We start from the raw sequence: 22,848 nt of genomic DNA on the forward strand, positions 1-22,848 counted from the left end.
CTGCTAGCTACAGTGGGACCTGCAGGTCTACGGGTGACAAATGTCATTTCATTTTCGCGACGCCTGAGAAACGTTGTGGCAGGTTCACATAGTCACAGTATGATTATAGCGACTCACCTAGGGAGATAACAATTCATAAAGTTTACGGGGTTTCATAAAACCGAAGTAGGTTTTTGATTGATAAAGAAATTTACTTTCCACATCATTTTAAACTCACGACGTTTCTACTAAGAAATGATGATCTCTTATACATTTTTAGTCTTTGGTTATAAGGCTACATTTTTCGGATTTCAAGGAAAATATCGGATTTTTCTGACACAAACGCGACATTTACATGTGATAGACTTCTACTAAGTTTATTAATAAAAACTTATGAACTCACCAACCTTTGTGTTGACACTTTTCAAACAACTCGTATTCTCAGGAAAACACTAAACAGGTAATCAAGTGCTTTTGAGGATGGGACGTTAAGACGTCAAACTTTTCATATTTTGACAACATATTGTAATTGATTTTGAAACATGTAATTCATACAAGTGATGTAACTTCTTCAATTATATATATGTTGGTTGTGTTTGCTTAAATTACTATTGAAATTGTGGTTATGATACTATACATGAAGTCCTCCACCCCCGGACGTTTCCGCCATCCTTGGTTTGGGGGTGTGACAGATAATTACCTTAATAAGTCTATTTCCCTTTTAAAAAATAATGTTTAAATTAGCTTATTTAATAAAATGACTAAAATGGAGAATAATGTAGTGTTGGGTAAAGAAAAATTATTTAGGGTTGAGAGTAAATAGGTAAATATAAACAAATAAGCTAATCATTTGGAAAAAACTTGATTTCGCTTGGTTCATAAAAATCGGTTTATTTTTAAATAAAATAAGCTCATAAGCTTAAGCTAATAAGTTAACCAAAACATTAATTTTTGATAAGCCTAAAAAATAAGCTAAAAAACTAAAAAGCTTGAAAAGTAAGCTAAAACAAACACCCTTTCAATATTTTCTTTGAGCAAATTACATGAATTGACCCGTTGGTTGGGGTAGTCTTTCACTCATGGGTCTTAAGTTTGCTTTTATAAATCAAAGATCTTTATGGTTTATCATACCTAAAATAACTAATTTATTTTTACTTATTTTTTAACTTATTATTATTATATCAAAGGAAAAAAATAATAAACCCTACTATTTGTCTACCTTCTACTTCCTATCATGACAACTCTAAAAACACTCTTAACCCTTTTATTATTTTTTTCTCTTGTTGGTCATTATTGGACCATCAACCTCCATCGTTTTCTCACGAACGATATCGGTTGTAGTCGATCTACACTAGATGGAGGTTGATACACCCTAGCCGGTCACTACTAAACTATTACCCTATTTTTCATTCTTCATTCAAAAATCGACACACGGGTACTCTGATGGCTATTAGACTACCTTCATCAATCGTTTTCTCACTTCAGTCATTGCGACCACCGACCTCAATTGCTCTCTTCTCTTTCCCACTCGCCCTCACCTACACATCAATCACCCTTTCTCTCTCACCTAAGAAACCGTTATCATGCTTCCTTCCCTTTTTTTCTCATTGTCCATCCTGCTTCTAAACCATCTACATCACCTTACTGACGAAAACCCCGTTTTAAGAACCTATTATTAAGGTTTGGTATCCGGGGTTCAAAAGATTTGTGTAACATCCCGAATTTTGAGTCCAAAAATTTCGTTTTTAATTAAGTAATTTATAAAAGTGTTTACTGAAAACATTGTCCATATCATATCAATCCATAAACCATCATGAACATGTCTCAAAATCAAAACATCGAACAATGATATAAATCAGAGTACAATCCCACATCGAACAATTATGTGCTACTATGCCGCCGGCTCCTTCCCCTTGGATGAAGAGGTACCTGAAACCAAAACTGAAACTGTAAGCACAAAGCTTAGTGAGTTCCCCCATCGTACCACATACTATACAATCATACATGTTGTCGGGCAATTACGGGGTGCCCGACCTACCCATGTCAAGCCATTTTGGGGTGCTGACTACCCGTGTCAACCCATTTTGGGGTGTTGATTACCCGTGTCAGACCATTCTGGGGTGCCTGCCTACCCTCCGGTCTATCTCACCCGGTCACATGTACTATTTCACCCCCTATCACTATAACATAATAACATAGCATAAACATGTTGTCATACATATCTGAGGTGTCCGACCTACCCTTCGATCCTAACAACCGATCGGGGGACTAATCCCCTCCTACTACCACTATCACATAGAACATAACATATTGGCACATAGAACATATCAAATAATAGCAAACCAGACAATTATCACAAAGACAGTCATCTCAACTTTAATCAACTACTAGTGGGTCGACCTTGGTGCCTTAGACCCACTTCTACTGGAATGTAACTTACCTCGTAAACTACGTGTCGAACCTCGCGAGGAAAACTCTAACAGCTGCTCCGATGACTCCCGGCTATCAAAGACACATAACACTCAATCAAAGTCTATAACACTACTCAGGGTAAAATGACCGTTTTACCCTTCGGTCCAATTGGGACATACTTAAGTCCCGATTCTAGCTTATCAAGCCCAGCTCTCTTACAGCCCATTAAGGATTCCCTAAGGGCCCACTCATTGTCTAATTTCTAAATTAGACCTTATTTTCCCCAAACGGGCCCAAAAATTCCCAACCCCAATTTAATAATTCTCAAGGGCCCAATCTTGGCCCATAAAGGCCTAATACTCAAGTTCCTTATTCTTAAGTCCAAAATGATACTTTACAGTGGGCCACAGGGCCCAAAAGTCCAGGCCCATCCTCTTAGGGCACAAAAGCCCAATTTCACAATCTACATGCGTACGCGTGGTGTACTTGGCACATACGCCCAACGTACGCTGACCTTGACCAAGACGGGGAGTTTGATCCTGTACGCACGGCGTACCAGGGAGTACACCCAACATACTTGTCAGCTTCTTTGGGACTTCATTCATGACTTAATCCGTTAAGTCTTTACGTCCAAAATGCAGATTCGGGTCCTTTTAGACCTCCTAAACCATAAAGTCACAAACTTTATGTGCTTGCATGCAAGGTTGGGGTCAAAATATGATTTTGGTCCTTTTAACAAACTTTAAGACCCACAAACACTTGCATGGTTGTGGCTTAACCACCAAGGTTCAATTTTTTATGACTCTTAGTGCCTCTAAGAGCCCAAAAGGATAGCTATTATGGTCTGAAATCATTAATATGTAAGAAGCCTCAACAATGGAGTCCAAAAGTAACTTTAAACACCCCCATAAACAAATCAAAGAATATAATGGCCAAGGTTGGAACTTGATACCTCAAATAAGTCAGAAATGGTGTTAATCTTCTGGATCTACAAGCTTGGTGGATCCTTGATCCTTCTTCAAGTTCCTTCCTCTTCCAAAGCACCAAAACTACACCAAAAACTCTTAAATAGCTCCCAAATCACAAGAACACACAAAAGGAGGCTAAGGTTTTCGTGGAGGTTGTATGAGGGTGAAGGGAAGCTGAACAACAGGGGTAATGTTCTTTATATAGGGAGTAAAACCTAAATTTTTAGGGTTTAAATAGTTGCAAACATACGTTGGGCGTAATCCTGGTACGTTGGGTGTACGTGCTTGGCCTCCGTGCTTCCTTTCCACGAGTATGTTGGACGTACATGGCAATGTACGCCCCACGTATGCAGCTTCCTCAACCCACTAGCAAGGCCCAAAGGTCAAAGTCCAAACTAAACCAAACCACACTTTAATTAGGATGAATAATAATAATACCTGGAAAATCTCGGATGCTACAATCTGGTTTATCGAGGTTATGAATTTATTTCCTTTACTAGATTTTGGTTTTGGTTTTGATGTGGGGTTTTAAATTTGAGGTGTATCACTGTATGATTTAATATATGATATAAAGGTTTCTACTAGATTTGATCTTCGGCTTTGATTTTGGCTTTGACTTTTGAGGTTTATCAATGCATGATTTTAGGGAATGGTGTTTGATTCCAAGTATGGTTTCAAATATTTTTATTTCAAGTTTGAGATTTTGAGGTTTTATTTCATATATGATATATAAGATTTGTAATGGTTTGTTGTTAGAGATGAACGAGGTTGCCGATAGTGGTTGCTAGAGGTGAACATGAGTGATGATGGTTACTATGGTGGTTTTCATATCTTTAAACAAGGAATGATGGGTGGTTATGGCATGTAGTTAGAGGGTTCAGACTCGTTAAATAATGATAAAAAGTATTTGAAAATAAATAAATATAGAAAAAAGATAAGGCAAAATGGTACACATATGTTAGGGACAAAATGTGCTACAAAATAAACTTTGAGTAACCATCCGAGTAAAAGAAAAATTACAAACCAAATGTGCAAATTATCTCAAATAGCAAGGACTATTATGTGTTTTTTTTTTTTTTTTTTTTGTTAAAACAACCATATTAAAAAAACCTTTAAGTTTGTAACGACCCAAAAATCAGGGGTAAAATTTTCATTTTTATTATAGTAAAAGCACGATTATCTTTTAAATCCAAGCATTCCAAAAATATTGCTTAATTAAAACAGTTATCAGAGTTACGTCCCAAAATCACATGATGCGGAAAATACGAGTGTGTGCGCTGCAATCAAGCCGAACCCTTCCTTTCCAAACCAACGATACCTAAAACCATAAACAAAACTATAAGCACGAAGCTTAGTGAGTTCCCCAGAGCATACCCCACATAATCCACATAACCATATAATTTGTATCAATCACATAAGCCATATCAATCACGATAATCGCATATACCATATTAGTTATAAAAGCTACACAAACCACATTAGTCATGCATACAACATATAGGGATGTCGTGGGCTCCTCCGAGTTGTCATGGGCTCCCCACATTGTTTTACACCTAAGTGCCATGGACTCCCCCATGGTCTTACATCCAAGTGTCATGGGCTCCTCCATGGTTTTTAATAGGAAAGCCATGGGCTCCCCACATGGTTTTACATCCAAGTGCCATGGGATCCTCGCATGATCTTTACTTGAAAAGCCATGGGCTCCCCCACATGGTCTTACATCCAAGTGTCATGGGCTCCCACCATGGTCTTTCATGCAAATATCACATAAACAAATAACATAGCACATAACATATAACCAACTAGCATATCACATATCACTACATCAACGAGTGTACAACATGTCACAAAATGGGTCGGCCTTGGTGCCTTCGACCCATTGGTATGGTAAGGAGACTCACCTCACACTGCCAAAGTCCCGCGGATAAAACTCCAGCTGTCGGTTGACAAATTCCCAAACTGTTAACATCAAAACAACACCCAATTAATAATTGGGTTCCAATACGTAACCATAAGTCAATACTTGGGGTAAAAAGACTATTTTACCCTTAACCTAACTTGGTCCAAAACCAAAGTCCAAACACACACTCTGAAAGCCTAAAAGCCCAATAATCAACCAAGGCCCAACATATGGCCCAATTCTCCAAATTGGGCCCAAAACTCTACATGGACTTATATTAAGGCCCAATCATTTATTCTAGTCCAACATTTGGCATTCCGACGGTCTAATATCTCATAATCATCAAGGCCCAATTTTCCAAATTGGGCCCACCCCTTCCCAATGGGCCTTATCCTAAAGCCTAATAATTTCCTTAGTCCATAAACATGTTCTAATCTGGCCCACAGCAACCCAGTCCAAGAAATGGCCCAACAAGAACCCAAACCTAATTAGGGTTTTTCACATGAAATGATGATTAGGGTTAAGTGTTCTTACTTAAATCATTAAGGACTTGATCCATTAAGTCCATTACTACACTAGACCAAACACACAAAGTAATCGGGTGTAATTTAAAATTCCATATCCAACAGTCCAAACGTGGGTCCCGACAAATCCAAAACTCACATTTTCGAAATTAGGGTTTTCCAAACCCTAATTAGGGGTTCTGTATTTCCTTGTTTTAGACTTTTTTAGCTCTATCATTCATTCGATACTGTCTGGAGTCTGTGTTTCCTTTTGTTAGACTGAGCCAGGCGTATCATTCATTAGATATTCTCTTAGAGTCTATGATTTCTTTTGCCTTAGTTAGCAGTGTTACTGCTGAGGCATGTGATATTTTTCCCATGGTATTTTTACTTGTGATTTTATCATTATTCCTTTAAAGTAAATACTGTTTTCTGATAATGATAGTATTTCGGGGAAAGTTACTCTTTAAAAACATAACTCTGTCGGGTCTTGGTAGAAGACTGTTTTTATTTAGAAAATATAGGATTTTCTGGAAAGAACGCTAATACACCATAGATTCTAAACTACTACTTTTCATAAAGTTATTTTGAATAAAAGTGCTTACTTACACAAATGACACTAAATACTTATGAACTCACTAGCATTATAAAATGCTGATACTCGCTTTCAAAAGAACTTGTATTCTCAGGTCATCAATAGACAGGTACATCCAGGGAGCTTGTGTGAAGCCAACTTAGAACCAAACGGCATTTATACTATGTTTTGTATTCACTTGATATCGCTATGTAATGTAACTTATGGAAAACTATTACTATTAATGAAATGGTTGTTGTACTTTGATTACTATACTGCATATGTTGTGATACTTGACATGACGTCATCCACCCTAAAACGTTTCTGCCGTTCTGGTTTTGGGGTGTGACAATTGTGAATGATGTTGTTGGATCCTAGCCCTAATTTCTCATTTGAGTGTTTAATTAAGGATTCTCATCTAATCAAACTTTGTCTCTTTTCTTTTCAGATGTCTAACCCGAACAACAACGCTTCCGACATAAACTCTTCTGGCTCATTCTTACTCGTGAATTTGTGTGGGAGGGTGATCTTCGACGAAAACAATTTTAATGATTGGATCCGCAACATACGGATGGTCACCCGCTATGAGGACAAATATTATGTACTCGACAAGGAGATGAAAGAAATAGATGTCAACACTGCTACTCCAGAGGAGATCGCTGCATTTGAGGCACATGAGCGTGATGCCACGAAAGTCCATTGCATCATGCTCGCAACCATGACCGTTGAACTCTAGAAGTCCTATGAGGACTTCTATCCCTACGAAATGCACCGGGATTTGGTAGATAAGTACCACCAGCGTGTCAGGCATGAGAGGTATGAGATCATCACTTCGATGATCATGACCAAGATGAGGGACGGAGAGTCTGTCACTGCTCATCTGCAGAAAATGCATAGATATATTGACCGCCTACAAAAGTTAAATGCTAACTTTGATGAGGATTTGACGATTGATATTATTCTTCACTCCTTGACTCCATGCTACAACCAGTTTTGCATGACCTATCGCATGAATAAAGAGGAGGTCACGTTGAGCAAGCTTCAAGGCCTGTTGAGGACTGCTGAGAGAAATCTCAAAGACAAATCTATTGCACCAACTCTTACTCCTACTACTGCTCCAATATTGGCTATTAGGAAATGGAAGGGTAAGAAGAGGAAGGCTCCTTCTAAGAGCCACCGTAAGGGAAAGTCCCATGATGACACCTCTTCTAGTGGAACCAAGGCTAGTCCTGCTGCACCCTTTTTGAACCCAAAGGATGCAGAGTGCTATCACTGCCACGACAAAGGGCATTGGAAACGAAGCTACCCGAAATATCTGCAAGATATCAAGGATGGAAAGATCAAGCCATCCTACGTAGGTATTTATACTATCCAATCTAATGATTCATCGCATGCTATTTCTTGGGTTCTCGATACAGAGTGTGGTTTTCACATTTGTTTTGATTTGCAGGGCCTAAGAAGAAATATGGATGTGGAGCATGGGAAGATAAACTTGATCATGGGGAACAAAAGAGTGTCGCCTATCACCAAGATTGGAGTTTACTCTCTAGTGATTAGTAATGTATTAGGACTAGATTTGAATAATTGTTGCTATTTGCCAAAAATGGCAAGAAACATTATTTCTTTTCATGGTTTGTATAGACAAGATAATGAAAAGGGTTCTATTAATTCTTATCTTAATGGTGTTTTCTATTTTGAAGCATTGCCTTGTAATGGAATATATGAAACTGTGATGGTTGTAGACAACTTAGAAAATGATGTGTTGCATATTGATTCTTTCAATAGTTTGGACAAAGCATGCTTGTGGCATTGTCGTCTTGGACATGTCAACAAGAAACGCATAGCCCAACTCCAAAAGGATGGAGTACTGGAGTCATTCGCCTTAGGGACAATGACGTGTGCGAGTCTTGTTTATTTGGAAAGATGACCAAGTCACCCTTCACTGGTTCTTGTGATCTCATACACACCGATGTGTGTGGGCCCTTTAGATCCACCACAAGGGATGCAATTCGTTTCTATATGACTTTCACCAATGATTATAGCAGATATGGGTATATCTACTTAATCAAGAACAAGTCATAAACCTTTGAAAAGTTCAAATAGTTTAAGCAGGAAGTGGAGAATCAGCTGGGCAGGAAAATCAAGATGTTTCGATCCGATCAAGGTGGAGAGTACCTTAGTCTTGAATTCCACGACTACCTCAAGGAATGCGGAATCGTTTTGCAATTGACGCCACTTAGGACACCGTAGTTGAATGGTGTCGCTGAGAGGCGTAATCAAACCTTGATAGACATGGTTCGTTCCATGATGACTCGTGCTTCGCTACCTATCTCATTCTGGGATTATGCCTTAGAAACTGCCACCCATATCCTTAACTTAGTCCCTACGAAGAAGGTTTCCAAAACACATCATGAGATGTGGACATGGAAAGCTACCTCGTTGGCACATATTAAGGTTTGGGGTTGCGAGGCTTTCATAAGACGAGAGACTCACGACAAGCTCGAACCTCGTAGCGAGCGGTGTATTTTCATCGGCTACCCACAAAAGTCCTTTGGAAATCTCTTCTATAGACCGAGTGATAATGTTGTCTTCGTTGCAAGGAGAGGGGTTTTCCGAGAGCAAGAACTCATAAGCCAAGGGGACAGTGGGAGGCAAATCGATCTTGAAGAGCTTCAAGAATCGAACGATGAAGGAACGTCTAACATTGGCGTTCAACCTGAGGAGGAAACTCCTGTTGAACCTGTTGACGAGTCCTGACCTCTTAGACGTTCCAGTAGAGTTAGTGTTCCACCTGTGTTATATGCTTTTCATATAACAAGTGAAGGTGATACATTTTATTAGTGATAGTACACTAATAAATTTGGATGATCCTAACAACTACAAGGAAGCAATGGTAATCCCGAAGTCTGCAAAATGGAAAGAGGCTATGGACAACAAGATTCAGTCCATGTATGACAACCAAGTTTGTAATTTGGTTGAGAATGTACCAGGTCGTAAGACGGTCGGGTGCAAGTGGATCTTCAAGAAGAAGACCGACATGGATGGGAAAGTGCACACTTATAAGGCGCGATTGGTTGCGAAGGGCTTTACTCGAACTCCTGGAGTGGACTATGACGAGACCTTCTCACTAGTTGTGAAGATAAAGTCTATTAGGGTGATGCTAGTCATAGCTGCGTTTCATGATTATGAAATATGGAAAATGGATGTCAAAACCGCTTTCCTTAGTGGGAAGTTGGTTGAGGATGTTTACATGAGTCAGCGAAAGGGTTTTGTCGATGCGAAGCATCCTAATAGATTGTGTAAGCTTGAGAAATCCATTTATGGATTGAAACAATCATCTCACATGTGGGATCTTTGTTTCGACGAGAAAGTCAAAGAGTTTGGCTTCCTGCGAAGTGAGGATGAGTCATGTGTGTATGTCAAAGCTAGTGGGAGTATAATTAGCTTCCTCGTATTGTATATCGATAATATACTACTCATAGGAAACGATATCCCGACCCTGCAGGAAGTTAAGTCCTAGCTTGGGAAGTGTTTCGCTATGAAGGACCTCGGAGAGGCTACCTATATTCTGGGAATACGGATAGTGAGAAACAGGAGTAAGAGACTAATAGGACTTAGTCATAATACTTGCTTGGAAAAGGTACTACAACATTTTAGTATGGAGAATTCCAATAAAGGGGAGTTACCGATCCAAAGCAATGCCAAGTTGAGTAAGACTCAAAGCTCGAGTACCAAAGTCGAGATAGCGGAGATCAATCGAGTAATTTATGCTTTCACAATTGGCTCAATCATGTATGTTACGACTTGTACTCGCCCTGATGTGACCTTCGCTTTGAGCATGGTCAACAGATAACAAGGGAACCCTGATAGAGCACATTAGATCGCAGTCAAGAATATTCTTAAGTACCTTCGGAGGACCAAGGAATGGTTTCTAGTCCTCGGTGGGAGTGATGACTTAAGGGTGCGAGGGTATAGTGACACCGGTTTTCAGACCGACCGAGATAATTATCGATCTCAGTCAGTCTAGGTCTTTACCTTGAATAGAGGAGCAATGACTTGGAAGAGTTCCAAGCTAGAGACCGTAGCTGATTCAATGTGCGGATAAGAGTACATAGCGGCGAGCGAAGCATCAAAGGAGGCGATATGGTTGAAGAACTTCATGGGAGATCTTGGAGTTGTGCCAGCCATAAAGGAGCCTATGGAGATTTTCTCCGATAATGAAGGAGCGGTTGACTTGATCAAGGAACCGAAGGATCATGGCAGATCTCGACATATCTACAGGAAATATCACTTTATTAGACATCGGGTAGAAGAGGGACTCCTCATAGTAAAGAGGGTATCGTCAGAGGATAACCCAACAGATCCCCTCACGAAGGGATTGAGTAGGGTTAAGCACTTACAGCACGTTAGGAGCATTATGTTGAATGATGATATTAGTTTAGATTAGATAGTTTCGAAACATGTAATAGATAAATTGTAATTGACATTTGATGATTAAATAAATGAGTATTATTTATGAGTAAAGTTTGAAAATTTTTAACGGTTTTTATTTTAATTTTTGTATCCGGTAATTTTTATTCAACTTTCTATTCTTTTTAGTTATTATCTAGGTTTCATGTTGCTATAAATGAAATTAAAAAAAAATCATTTACGGATTTACCAATTACCAAGTTTACAGATGAAAAAATCTTAATAAGTTAGGACACTGCTATAGTAAGTAATTTTTTGAAAAAAAAAATCAAAACAAATGTTTTTCCTGCTTTTGTGCACATATGTGCATATGGTGCACATTTTACGTTATATATAAAAAAACAAATATAAGTATGGGTAGATGTTAAAAAATGATGAATTTAAATATTTTTAATTATTTTTACGGTAAAAAATAAACTCTAAAAAAATGTTTTTGCAAATAATTTGCATGTGATGCACATGTTACAGGTCGAACGGTTAATATAGAAAGGGGTTTAAAAAAATGATGAATTTATATATATATATATATATATATATATATATATATATATATATATATATATATATATATATATATATATATATATATAGTATCTTATAAAAGAAATCTTACTATTTCTAAAAATAGATTGAATATAATAATATTATTTTTTTAAGACGTTCTAATCATTAAGTTAATAGTACAAGTAGTCACCAATAAAATAATATTAAATTTTAACCTGTGTTTTGAATCCTTATATTTATCAACACATTTTATCTCCTTCCCTGAATTTCGGATAATTCAAAATTTGAAACCATCAGAAAATACATGTTGATTCAAATATCCCTCCTGCAGATGGCTCTTTCTTAACAAGTTTTTATTTTAATCCTTACTTGTAATTGATGTCACCATTTTTAACTTTTTGTATTTTTATCTTATAAATATATTGGGTGAAGACTTTATTATATCAGGTTTGTTCCTAAAAAGGTTTTTACTATATTTCTTTAATGTGTTGGCTTTCCAGGTTCAAAGAACTCAACCAAGAGGACCAGTTAGAGCATTGTATTATCATTAGTTTGTATATTTTGACATCTTACTTTTGCAATAAAGAATGGTTAAACACAAGATTTGACATGATTAAGGTAGTTTGTATATTTTTCATCTTGTTTAGTTTAAAAATAAAACATTTTTCATCATTGGTCCTTATAATACTTCCTGATTACGGTGATTATTGTCCTTATTATAAGGTTCTATATAGATTTTGTTCAATATTTTAAGGTTTCAAGAACCTAAATCAATATGAATCCTTGAATTACATACCATCATTGAAAATGTTTTAATTTGTGACCAAACTTGGTTTAAAATCACAATAAACAAGTTGACACCTGAGTATTTTGGCCTTCTAAAAGGTCTATTTATCGACTTTTGAATTACAACACCTGATATTCTAAAGGTTTATTTTTATAAACTATTATTTATATATTTTAGCATTTTACTTAGTAGGACATTAAATTAATAAAGGAAGTAAGGAAAACGAAAAAAAAAGAGGACGATAAACAGTACAAGTGGTTTGGGTATGTATAAATGGAAGTAATAACAATTTAGGGGGTGTTTGGCAAAAAAGCTTATTGCTTATTAGTTTATTATCTTATAAGTTAATAAGTAAGTGTATGGTAACTTATGAAAAAAATGACGTATTAGAGGTTTCCCACCGGAATAAGTTAAACACTTTTTTTAACTTATAGTGATGTGAAACCTAATAAATTGTTTTAAAAAAGCTTAGCCAAACACCCCCTTAATATGGTATGATAATACTTTTGAAAAATAGATGTCATTTAATATTCATTTCTCGAAGTGAACGCAAAATGGTTTTAACTTTAACGAGATCAAATTATTCGCCGCCCGCCACTTTGCGCGGATAGACGGCTAGTATGTATATATATATATATATATATATATATATATATATATATATATATATATAGAGAGAGAGAGAGAGAGAGAGAGAGAAAAGAGAAAGAGAAAGAAAGAGAGAGAGGTTCAATCTATTATGATCACTAACTTTTTTAGGATTGTAGGATCATTTTTTCAACCTTTATTTTAAAGTTTGTTATATATATATATATATATATATATATATATATATATATATATATATATATATATATATATATATATATATATATATATATATATATATATATATATAGAGAGAGAGAGAAATTCAAATTTATTGCATAATTTTTATTAGGGGTGAACATGACCCCGATTAGGTCAGTTTTGGTGTAAACTCGAACCCAACCTGTATATTTCTGCTTTAGAACCAATGGATTCAGTTTTTCGGTTTCTAGGGTCGGTTTCTCGGTTTATGGGTTCAACCCGGGTTTTGGGTTTAAACCCATTTTTCAGTAAATGTAAATAAATAAAAAATTAATTCAAAATATTTTCAAGTCATCTAAAACAACCAAAAAACACCAAAATCAATTACATTATTCAAAGAAATATTAAAACTACCCAGTTTTGAAGCTTATAACCAAAATATGAAAATCAAAGTAACATACAAATAGTTGGGTCGGGTCGGGTTGGGTTTACATCAGTTTATAAACCGTTGGGTTGGGTCGGTTTCAATGGGTCGGTTTAGATCGGCAAACCTGATCCAAACCGAAAAATTCAGTTTTTAAAATTTAAATACAAACCCAACGGTTTGGATTCGGTTTTAGTTTTATTGATTTTTAGGATTTCTATTTCGGTTTCGGTTTTGGTTTTGGTTGTGCTCATATCCAATATTTATGCAATTTGTTAATTCATTGTTTTTTTTTTTTTTTATTCTGTACGCGTTTGCTGGTTTTTTTTGGTTGATATGACATGGTGAAGTGTGCTATACAAAAAAAAAAAATGGAATTAAGCAAAACAAAAAAGTAGCTTATAGTTGTCAGTTATAACACAGTCGAGGGGCCATTTATGTAAACTTGCATCTAATAAATATTGCGACAATCGGCGTACAATCTGTTTTGATGATAAAATTGTGGCAGAAGAGGAAACGTTAGAGCGACTGCAAACAAACGTATCACGAACACCTAAGATAGAAGTCATCATCCGCTCACGGCCTTTCCACAAACCAACAAGCAAAATCCATTGTTTGCCGCAAACAGATTTGAGGTAATTTCCGATCATCTCTGAATATCGATTCCTCTGTAAAAGATCAGGTCTTTGAAGCTAATATTTGGGTTTCTTTCGGGGTTAATAAAACCCTTGATAGGTTAGAATTCCTCGCCGAATTTCTCGACGAACGGTATCACCAATATTTGGATTTCTTCTATTGTTTCCCTAACTATGCGAATTATGCTTTTCATCTTATCTATGCCTGGTTTTTGAATTATTGCAAAATTTGATGTCTACTACACCTTTAGAGTTTTGATTCGTGTTTTTTCCAATCGAGAAAGAAAACTTTTGATTGAAAACAAGTAATTAACTCTGTGAATGAAATCAAGCTCCAATTACACCAGTCGGACGTGTATCAGTGTTGGCGGATGCCTCTTTGTTTTCAGTCGAGAAAGACATAACATATGAATATATTAGGCATGTGCCTTACTTGGATTAATGTGTTCCCGTCTTCTTTGCGTTGAATGTTCTTAATATCCTCCCCTTGTTTGTCGTTCCTGCCTTTGTTTGTCATGGATATGCTTATGTTAGGGTGGATGCCCCAGTGTCCTTTCTGAACCCTAAATCCTAAATTTCTAATCAATGACTCAAGTTCCCAATGATGTTGAGAATTTTATAGTTCTAAAACTTAATGATTACTTCAATATCATCGGTTACATGTTTTTTTTTACAAATTGTTCAATAAAGATCAGACTGGAAAGAAACCCTTCATCTTTCGTGCATATATGTTTTAATACCAATATCTTTTACATTTTTACATAGCTGTTAGCATTCTTACTTCCATATTAGTATTTTCTTGATATACTTGTATCTGATTTCTTATTCATAATGCAGTTTGATCTATCAAGAGTTAGGTACATGTAGCAATATCATGGCAACAATTGAACAAAAATTTCCACGTTCTTCATATCCAACCGCTGACATGGACAACAAAAATCCCTTCATCGACAACTATGCTGATTCCATGTGGGCTGTTCCAAAAGACCAAACTACCCTCCATCAGCCCACAAGGTCCACAAAACAAGACCACCCATACGACCTCTCCCACGACTCTGAAGATTTCATCGATGAAGATTACTACGAATCCGGTGATGAATATCAAAAATCCATTGACCAAACTACCCCTGAAGTAAACTTAAAAAACGTATTAACTGGAATAGTAGCAATTGTCACTGGTCGAAACAAAGACACAACCGAAAACACTCCCAATTCCGATGTTTCATTCATGGGTTCCGAAACAAACGGAGACACTTACATTCATCCATCCGTTTACATTCCGAGCGCCCCACCTCTCTTAGAACCAACCGGAATCAACTATTCCGCTTACAAAGAAGTCTTGGAATCCGAACCACCGGAATGGCTTCGTGACAGCTCAGCTTCCGTCTGCATGCAATGCAATGCCCCTTTCACAGCCCTCACACGTGGCAGACACCATTGTCGATTCTGTGGTGGCATATTCTGTAGAGCATGTTCAAAGGGAAGATGCTTGTTACCTGTTAAATTCAGAGAGAGAAATCCCCAAAGAGTATGTGACACGTGTTATGACATGCTGGATCCTTTACAAGGCGTGTTGATTAATACAATCAGCAATGCGGTCCAGGTGGCGAAACATGATGTCGTGGACTGGACTTGTACGCGTGGATGGTTGAATCTTCCGGTTGGGGTTTCCATGGAGCATGAGATATATAAGTCCTCAAGTACTTTGAGGGGTTACTGTAATGCTGCGAGGGTAAATCCGGAAAGATCTATTCCTGCTGCAGTTATGAAGGGTGCTAAAGGTCTTGCTATTTTAACTGTTGCTAAAGTTGGAGTTTTGGTTACTTACAAGATTGGTACTGGTTTGGTTTTGGCTCGAAGGTCAGATGGTTCATGGTCTGCACCTTCTGCTATTGTTTCAGGTGGCCTAGGGTGGGGCCCACAGGTATAATTATATAAATTTAACTAACTATGATTTGATCCAAACGTCCAACGTGCGATTTGTTTATTTATTTTTGTTTATGTAGGTTGGGGGGGAACTTATGGACTTTATAATTGTGCTTCATGATTTTAAAGCTGTGAAAACGTTCTGTTCGCGAATGCATTTTTCTCTTGGAGCTGGTTGTAGTGCTGCAGCGGGACCCGTTGGGAGGGTTTTGGAAGCTGATGTGAGAGCGGGTGATAGAGGATCTGGAATGTGTTATACTTATAGTTGTAGCAAAGGTATTTAGTTTATTGTTTCATTGTGTTATTTTATGTAAATGTGGAGTTTGATTGAGAAGTGATGTGATGATTTTAGGTGCATTTGTTGGAGTGTCATTGGAAGGGAATGTTGTTGCAACAAGGATGGATGCTAATCTACAGTTTTATGGGGATCCGTATTTGACAACGAGTGATATACTTCTTGGAACTGTGGAGAGGCCCAAGGCTGCTGAACCATTGTATGATGCGCTTGAAGTTCTTTACTCTAAACTTCAGTGTTGATGTTGGACCTTGTTAATGATCTATATGTACATATTTCATATTTCTGGTGTATAAAATCTCTTCATCCCAAAGATCCAAACTTAGTTGAAACTTGAAACTACTTGTTACAACTTGACATTTTATGATTTAAGGAAATACATGCTTGCAAATTGCAATTATGTCATGTTTATTTGTGAAACTGGAGATTTACAGAGTGCTAATTTTAAATGTGGTTTGTGGTGGAAGCATTGGTTTTGATTAGTTACTTGTGGGTTTAAAACATGTCGTTTTGAGATGGTTGTGATTGGTTAAAAACTCCATCTTATGGAAATTATTATTGCTTACGTTACCCTAATGTGTTTCTTGCATTGTGTACTTGGAATTCTCTAAGTGTTTATATTGCAAGTTAGGGAAAATGACTTAAGAGGTAACTACCTCTTATGCGTGTTTACATATTAGCAACTTCTTCTTTTTTGTACATAATAAAGCAATTAACTTGTTTTAACTATTTAAATTATACCAATAACTCAAAGGGAAAATGACTTAGGAGGGTAACTACCTCTTATCCGTGTTCACATATTGACAACTTCTTATTTTTTGTACATAAGAAAGCAACTAACTTGTTTTAACTGTGTAACATCCCAAAAATCATGACCAAAAAATTTCTTTTTAATTTAATACTAAAACCATAATTGTCAAACCATTAATTTAATACTCCGACATCGGGCCCCGTCCGACATCAGGCCCCACGTGACATCGAGCCCCGCTCGGTATACAGATGTCTCTCTTAGGCCCCGCCTGTCTCCAGGGCCCGCCCGCTAAACACATACAATCCTATAACATGCTAACACATAAAAAAACATACTCTACTGTATCCCTGTCCTAAGAAACATACTCTGGTAATAATGAGATACAGAACATCGTTCGTACTCATCTAGTGATGAGATACGGGAGCTCGCCCACACTCACCTCTTTACCAGACACATACAAGTATCAGATATATACAACAAGTATAATCTAACATGAAAACATTCCTCAGGCACCCGCCCGACATCAGACCTTGGTCTGGAATAACATACTAGCAAACAATGCCTATAGCTAACCCCCGAGTCTTCCTACTCATAGACTACATGGGCTAGCATTATGGCCTTAGACCCATTCACACAGTGAGGAGACTCACCTTGCACTGCTGAAGCCCTGGCTGGAACTAGCTGAGTACGGACGAAGTTCTGTATCTCATTATTAGCAGAGTATGTTTCTTAAGATAGGGATACAATAGAGTATGCTTCTTTATGTGTTAGCATGTTAGATGATTGTATGTGTTTAGTGGGCGGGCCCGGAGATAGGCGGAGCCTAAGAGAGACAAATCTGTATACCGAGCAGGGCTCGATGCTAGACATGGCCTGATGTCGGGCGAAGCCCGATGCTGGAGTATTAAAATAATGGTTTGACAATTATGGTTTTAGTATTAAATTAAAAACGAAATTTTTGGTCATGATTTTTGGGATGTTACACAGTTAAAACAAGTTAGTTTCTTTCTTATGTACAAAAAATAAGAAGTTGCCAATACGTGAACACGGATAAGAGGTAGTTACCCTCCGTAGTCATTTTCCCTTTGAGTTACCGGTTAAAACATGTATTAGCCGGTAATATTGGTATAATTTAAACAGTTAAAACAAGTCAGTTGCTTTATTATGTATAAAAAAGAAGAAATTGCCAATATGTGAACATGGATAAGAAGTAGTTACCCTTCTAAGTCATTATCCCTGCAAGTTATTTCTTTGTTCAAGTTTGGTTTCTCAAGACTGAGAGAATGTTCGACTTGTTATCAATCTATTTTTAATGGCTTCACCTAGTGATGTAGGCAACATTCAAATAAGTTGTCCATTTGTTTTTTAAGGACTTTTGTACAAGTTGGTCTTTTTATAGTTGATTGAAAACCCATGTTCAAAATTTTCATGGCAAGAGTTTGTAATTAACAAGCTCATTGAAAAAGATTAGGTTTAAAAAAGGCTTTTTTAAATTTTCACAACCGTTTTTTATAAAGATAAAAAGTTCTAAAATCTGGACTTTTCAAAGGTGAATCTCATTTATTTTTCATCAAAATCTAGAGTTTTTGTAGGTCTGACAATTGTGTCATGTTCGGGTTGGTGAGTCATGGATTAGTAGGTTAAAATACACCAACTTGAGCATGACCAATTTAACTATACAGGTCACAAATTGGCGGGTCACGAGTTGATGTGTTTTGAACATAAACTCATATATGACCCGTCAATCCACTTATGTATACGGATTCACAAGTTGGAGAGTTCATAGATCAGATTTGGATTTGTGGGTCAGAGTCTATGAATAAAATAGATAATTAAACATGAATAAATTCTAGATGCAAATAAAAATTAAAAACATTTATGAAAACATGTTCAAACCAAAATATTAATATAAACACAAATAATTTCAATTGTTAATGTAATAGCCATTTTAATACAAACATAAATACAAACATTAATCCTACATTCCTACGAATAATACTCAATGTTTTAAATAACGTAAGACGTGACTTGACGACAATGTCAAACCTCAAGTTTTTCTAAGCATTGGCGAGCCATACCGTTTGTAAGGCGTGACATAAGACAAATATTTTGTATATAATTAATATTTTTATATATATAGTTTTAACTATTATTCATTTTTATACATATATATGAGTTAAGACGGCATTTTGGTAAAGTTTGGCGGTAGGTACAAGCCTTGGAGTCATGATAGAGCCATGTCGAGCTTTTTAGAACCTTGAATACTTAATACATTTAAAAAATATATAATTTTTTTTATTAAAATTCTAAACGGGGTGCGGGTCAACCTATATGTTTTTTGAAAAGCCCATTTATGACATGTTTAATAAAAAAGTTGGGGGGTTAGCGAGTTGACGGGTTGAAAAATTCAATCCAAACCCGTTTATTTCGTGTCGTGTCGTGTCGTATCGAGAAATGTTAGATTTAAGTTTTTGTGAGATAACAACCCAAAATGATTTTATCAATACTATTTCTAGTGTTTTTAGCAAAGAAAAATTATGAATAAAGTACATTGAATAACGGTTTACATTGATTCAACCGAAATCTGTAGAACATCACGATTATTCGCAATAACCTATTTGTTGACATTTTATTTTTCATTTGATTTTTCATAGGTTAGAATTTATTACTAATATATTTTTAGTATGAAATAAGTCTCTCCTTCAAAAAAGTATTATTGATATCAACATCCAAGGCTTTGAAAATCGCTAGATGGTAGTCAGAGGTCTAAGGATAATCATCTTAGATGAAGATTAGTCAGGACTCTAAATTATAAAAGAAAAAAAATAATTATCCTAACAAATAAGGAAATAATCATCAAAAAGTCATATCATGATGTTTACCATCAATATAATGCAGCGAGGGAGATACAAAGAGACATATGTGAGAGGGAAGATAAGAGAGAGAGAAGCTTACCTATGATTGGTGTCACCCCCAATAACTCACTAAGGCTTAACGGAGTGGAGCTCACTAAAGCTTGACACATCTGATGTGTCATCGCTATTCACTGTGCCACCAACTCGACATGTCGAGTTTGGTGGCCATACTCGGTGACCACATGTCGAGCCCTATCTTGTTTTCCTTCTTCCCCCTTTATTCTCCATATTTTCTTCTCCACTTGGCACCAACTCCTTCCTATCTTCTTCTTTCCTTCTTTCCTTAGTCGGAGTTGAGGTGGAGCTTGGTGCAGTCGACATCACTCCCTTTGGCCTAATTGTCGTGTTCAATATTCTTTCTAACAGTGTTATACCATATGTCAATCACAACATCCTCATTTCTACAACTTGTATCTTCTTTTCATGTTCTTTTTTAATCAACCAACATTCAAATCCATACAATAAAACAAGTCTTATAGCCACCATATAATTTTTTCCCCTTTAGTTTCAATGGGATCTTATTGTCATACAAACTTCCAAAATATGACCACTTAATTATTATTTTTCTTTTTGTAGGTTTGGGTGAACTTAAGGACTTTATAATTTATGCATTTATCTATTTGAGTTGGTTGTAGTGTTGCTGTGGGACCTGTTGGGAGGGTTTTAGAAGCTGATGCGAGAACTGGTGATAGAGGATTTGGAATGTGATATACTTATAGTTCTAGTAAAGGTATATAGTTTATTATTTCATTGTGTTATTTTAAATAAACGCGGAGTGATATTTGTGATTATTTAGGTGTGTTTGTTGGAGTGTCATTGGAAGGGAATGTTGTTGCAACGAGGATGGATACTAATCTACAGTTTGATGGGGATCCGTATTTGCAACAAGGATGGATATACTTCTTGGGGCTGTGGAGAAGCCAAAGGCTGTTGAACCATTGTATGTTGCTTTAGAAGATCTTTATTCTAAACTTCAATTTTAGCTTTCTGAATGGTGTCCTGTTAATAATGTTCTATGTATACATATTACCATTATGTAAATTGTTTTCTCCTAAAGATCCAAACATAGTTGAATATACTTGTTAAAACTTGGCACTTAATTATATCTTAAGGAGAAAACTTGGCACTGGTTGTGATTGGTGTTCCATTGGTCTACCATTTATCTTTTTGAAAGTTTTACTTAGTGAAATTGACTAGGAGTTGCTTAAAAAAACGTACCCTAATTGCTTAAATTAGCCCAATGTGTTTCTGATAGTTTTTATGCTCTTACATTTCAAGTGTTTACATTTGCACGCCTTTTCTATGTTCAAGTTAAAGAACACAACCAAGTGATGTTTTTTCTGTGTTCACCTAGTTTTGTAGGTAACAGTTTGATGAGTTTGACTATATTTATGTAAACCAAAATGAAGTGGATAATACTATATGTTTAAATTTAGATTTATCTATCTCACTAAATCTCTTAATCTTTATAAATATCTCCATGTGGCCACGGAAGCTGTAAAGTTATTAGTTTGTCAAACAATGATGGTAATATCATCAAGGAACAAAAATGAACCATCCTAAACTGCAACCAAATCCACCAAAACTCTCTCATCCTTAAAGAAGTTGCTTTCTAAACTCATCACAACTTCTTCTTCTTCTTCCTTCAAAAAGTTGGTAGATGACGACAGTGGCAAATTTAGAATCAAAAACCATATGGTTCCTTACATAAATGAAACTGAAAAAAATGAAAAAGTAAAAAAACTATTATTGGTGGTGGGTCGGGTTGTAGGCCTTAAAATATTAAAACATCATTCCAATAGTTATAATAAAGTTCTTACAACTGGACCCTATGATATCTTATATCATGAAACATATTCATACTAGTGAGGGCTCGAGGCTGGCGATTAGGCAATGTGGAATCGTTGAATCATTGAATTACGATTGAAGTTTCTAATTCTTTTATAGCACCCTATTTGAATCATTTTGTAATTCAGGACTTGTGGGTCGTAAATCGATTATATGAAGACTTTGGGGCTTTGAGAGAGTAATGTTTAGGCCTTATTGAAGGTTGACAAGCTTGATTGTGACATCTAAGCCTTTGAATCTGTAACATCCAAAAATTTTACGCCAAATTTAAACTTTTTCAATCATAGATAAAAGCAAATAGTATTTGTTTACAAAATGTTTTCAAATCATTATTCATCAGAGTGTCCCAATAACTAGATCAAAAGGATGAGGAGCGATACGGTCATGCCTTCGACTTGCCATGATCTCATGAAGTACCTGAAACAATAAACTGAAACTGTAAGCCCAATGGCTTAGTGAGCTACCCCCAAAATACCAACACCACACCGATAATACCATATCAATAACATACAATCAACAACATGCATACTGGGCCATCGGCCTGACTAGACCGCCCTGCAGAGCCTACAGTCTAACTGAATATGCCCCGAGCCTTCGGCATAACTGGACCGCCACGTGGGCCTACAGTCTCCCCGGACCTCTCATAGGGTGTGTTGGCCTTCAGCACAAAGCAGGACCGCCTCAACTCAAACAACAAGCAAATAACCATGTGCGCATAACTAGCATGTACTGACATATATAAACACAAACATATCTATCTCACTGATCATCAATCATAGCAACCTCTCATAACTAGAGCATCGACCTAGCAGGTCACTATCATACCAATCCTTACGGATCATAAGAGCATAACATACTGTCTATCCTAATTCTGATATAACAGATCATAACCATAGGTAGCATACCATAACAATAACAACTAAAGGGCCGGACTTGGTGCCTTAGACCCTATTGATATAGTAAGGATAAATCACCTTGCAGATGTCGACTTGGTAGATTAACTTCAACCCTCGGATCACCGCCCTAAACTCCACCACCTGATACCATAGCATGATCATACTCATAAGTTACCAACCTTTCAAGGTACCCCAAAAGTCAAGTAACAAAACCCTGGTCAAAAATCAAAGTCATCAGTCAAGGTCAACAGTCCATGTTGACCTTAACTCGC

At 36.6% G+C, this 22,848-nt stretch overlaps 1 protein-coding gene across 1 annotated transcript; it reads left to right on the plus strand.

Moving 5' to 3' along the window:
• The first annotated feature begins 13,786 nt into the window (after positions 1–13,786).
• Positions 13,787–16,566, plus strand: LOC145045115 (RING/FYVE/PHD-type zinc finger family protein). The gene is made up of 4 exons (XM_078993457.1): positions 13,787–13,945; positions 14,783–15,869; positions 15,952–16,147; positions 16,224–16,566. Exons 2-4 carry the CDS (start codon positions 14,820–14,822, stop codon positions 16,406–16,408), a joined length of 1,431 nt encoding a protein of 476 aa, XP_078849583.1. The 5' UTR covers positions 13,787–13,945; positions 14,783–14,819; the 3' UTR covers positions 16,409–16,566.
• Positions 16,567–22,848: the final 6,282 nt, after the last annotated feature.

The sequence above is a fragment of the Lactuca saligna genome, chromosome 5 (genome assembly GCF_052625555.1).
Source record: "Lactuca saligna cultivar CGN05327 chromosome 5, ASM5262555v1, whole genome shotgun sequence".
In the NCBI taxonomy this organism is placed as follows: Eukaryota; Viridiplantae; Streptophyta; class Magnoliopsida; order Asterales; family Asteraceae; genus Lactuca; species Lactuca saligna.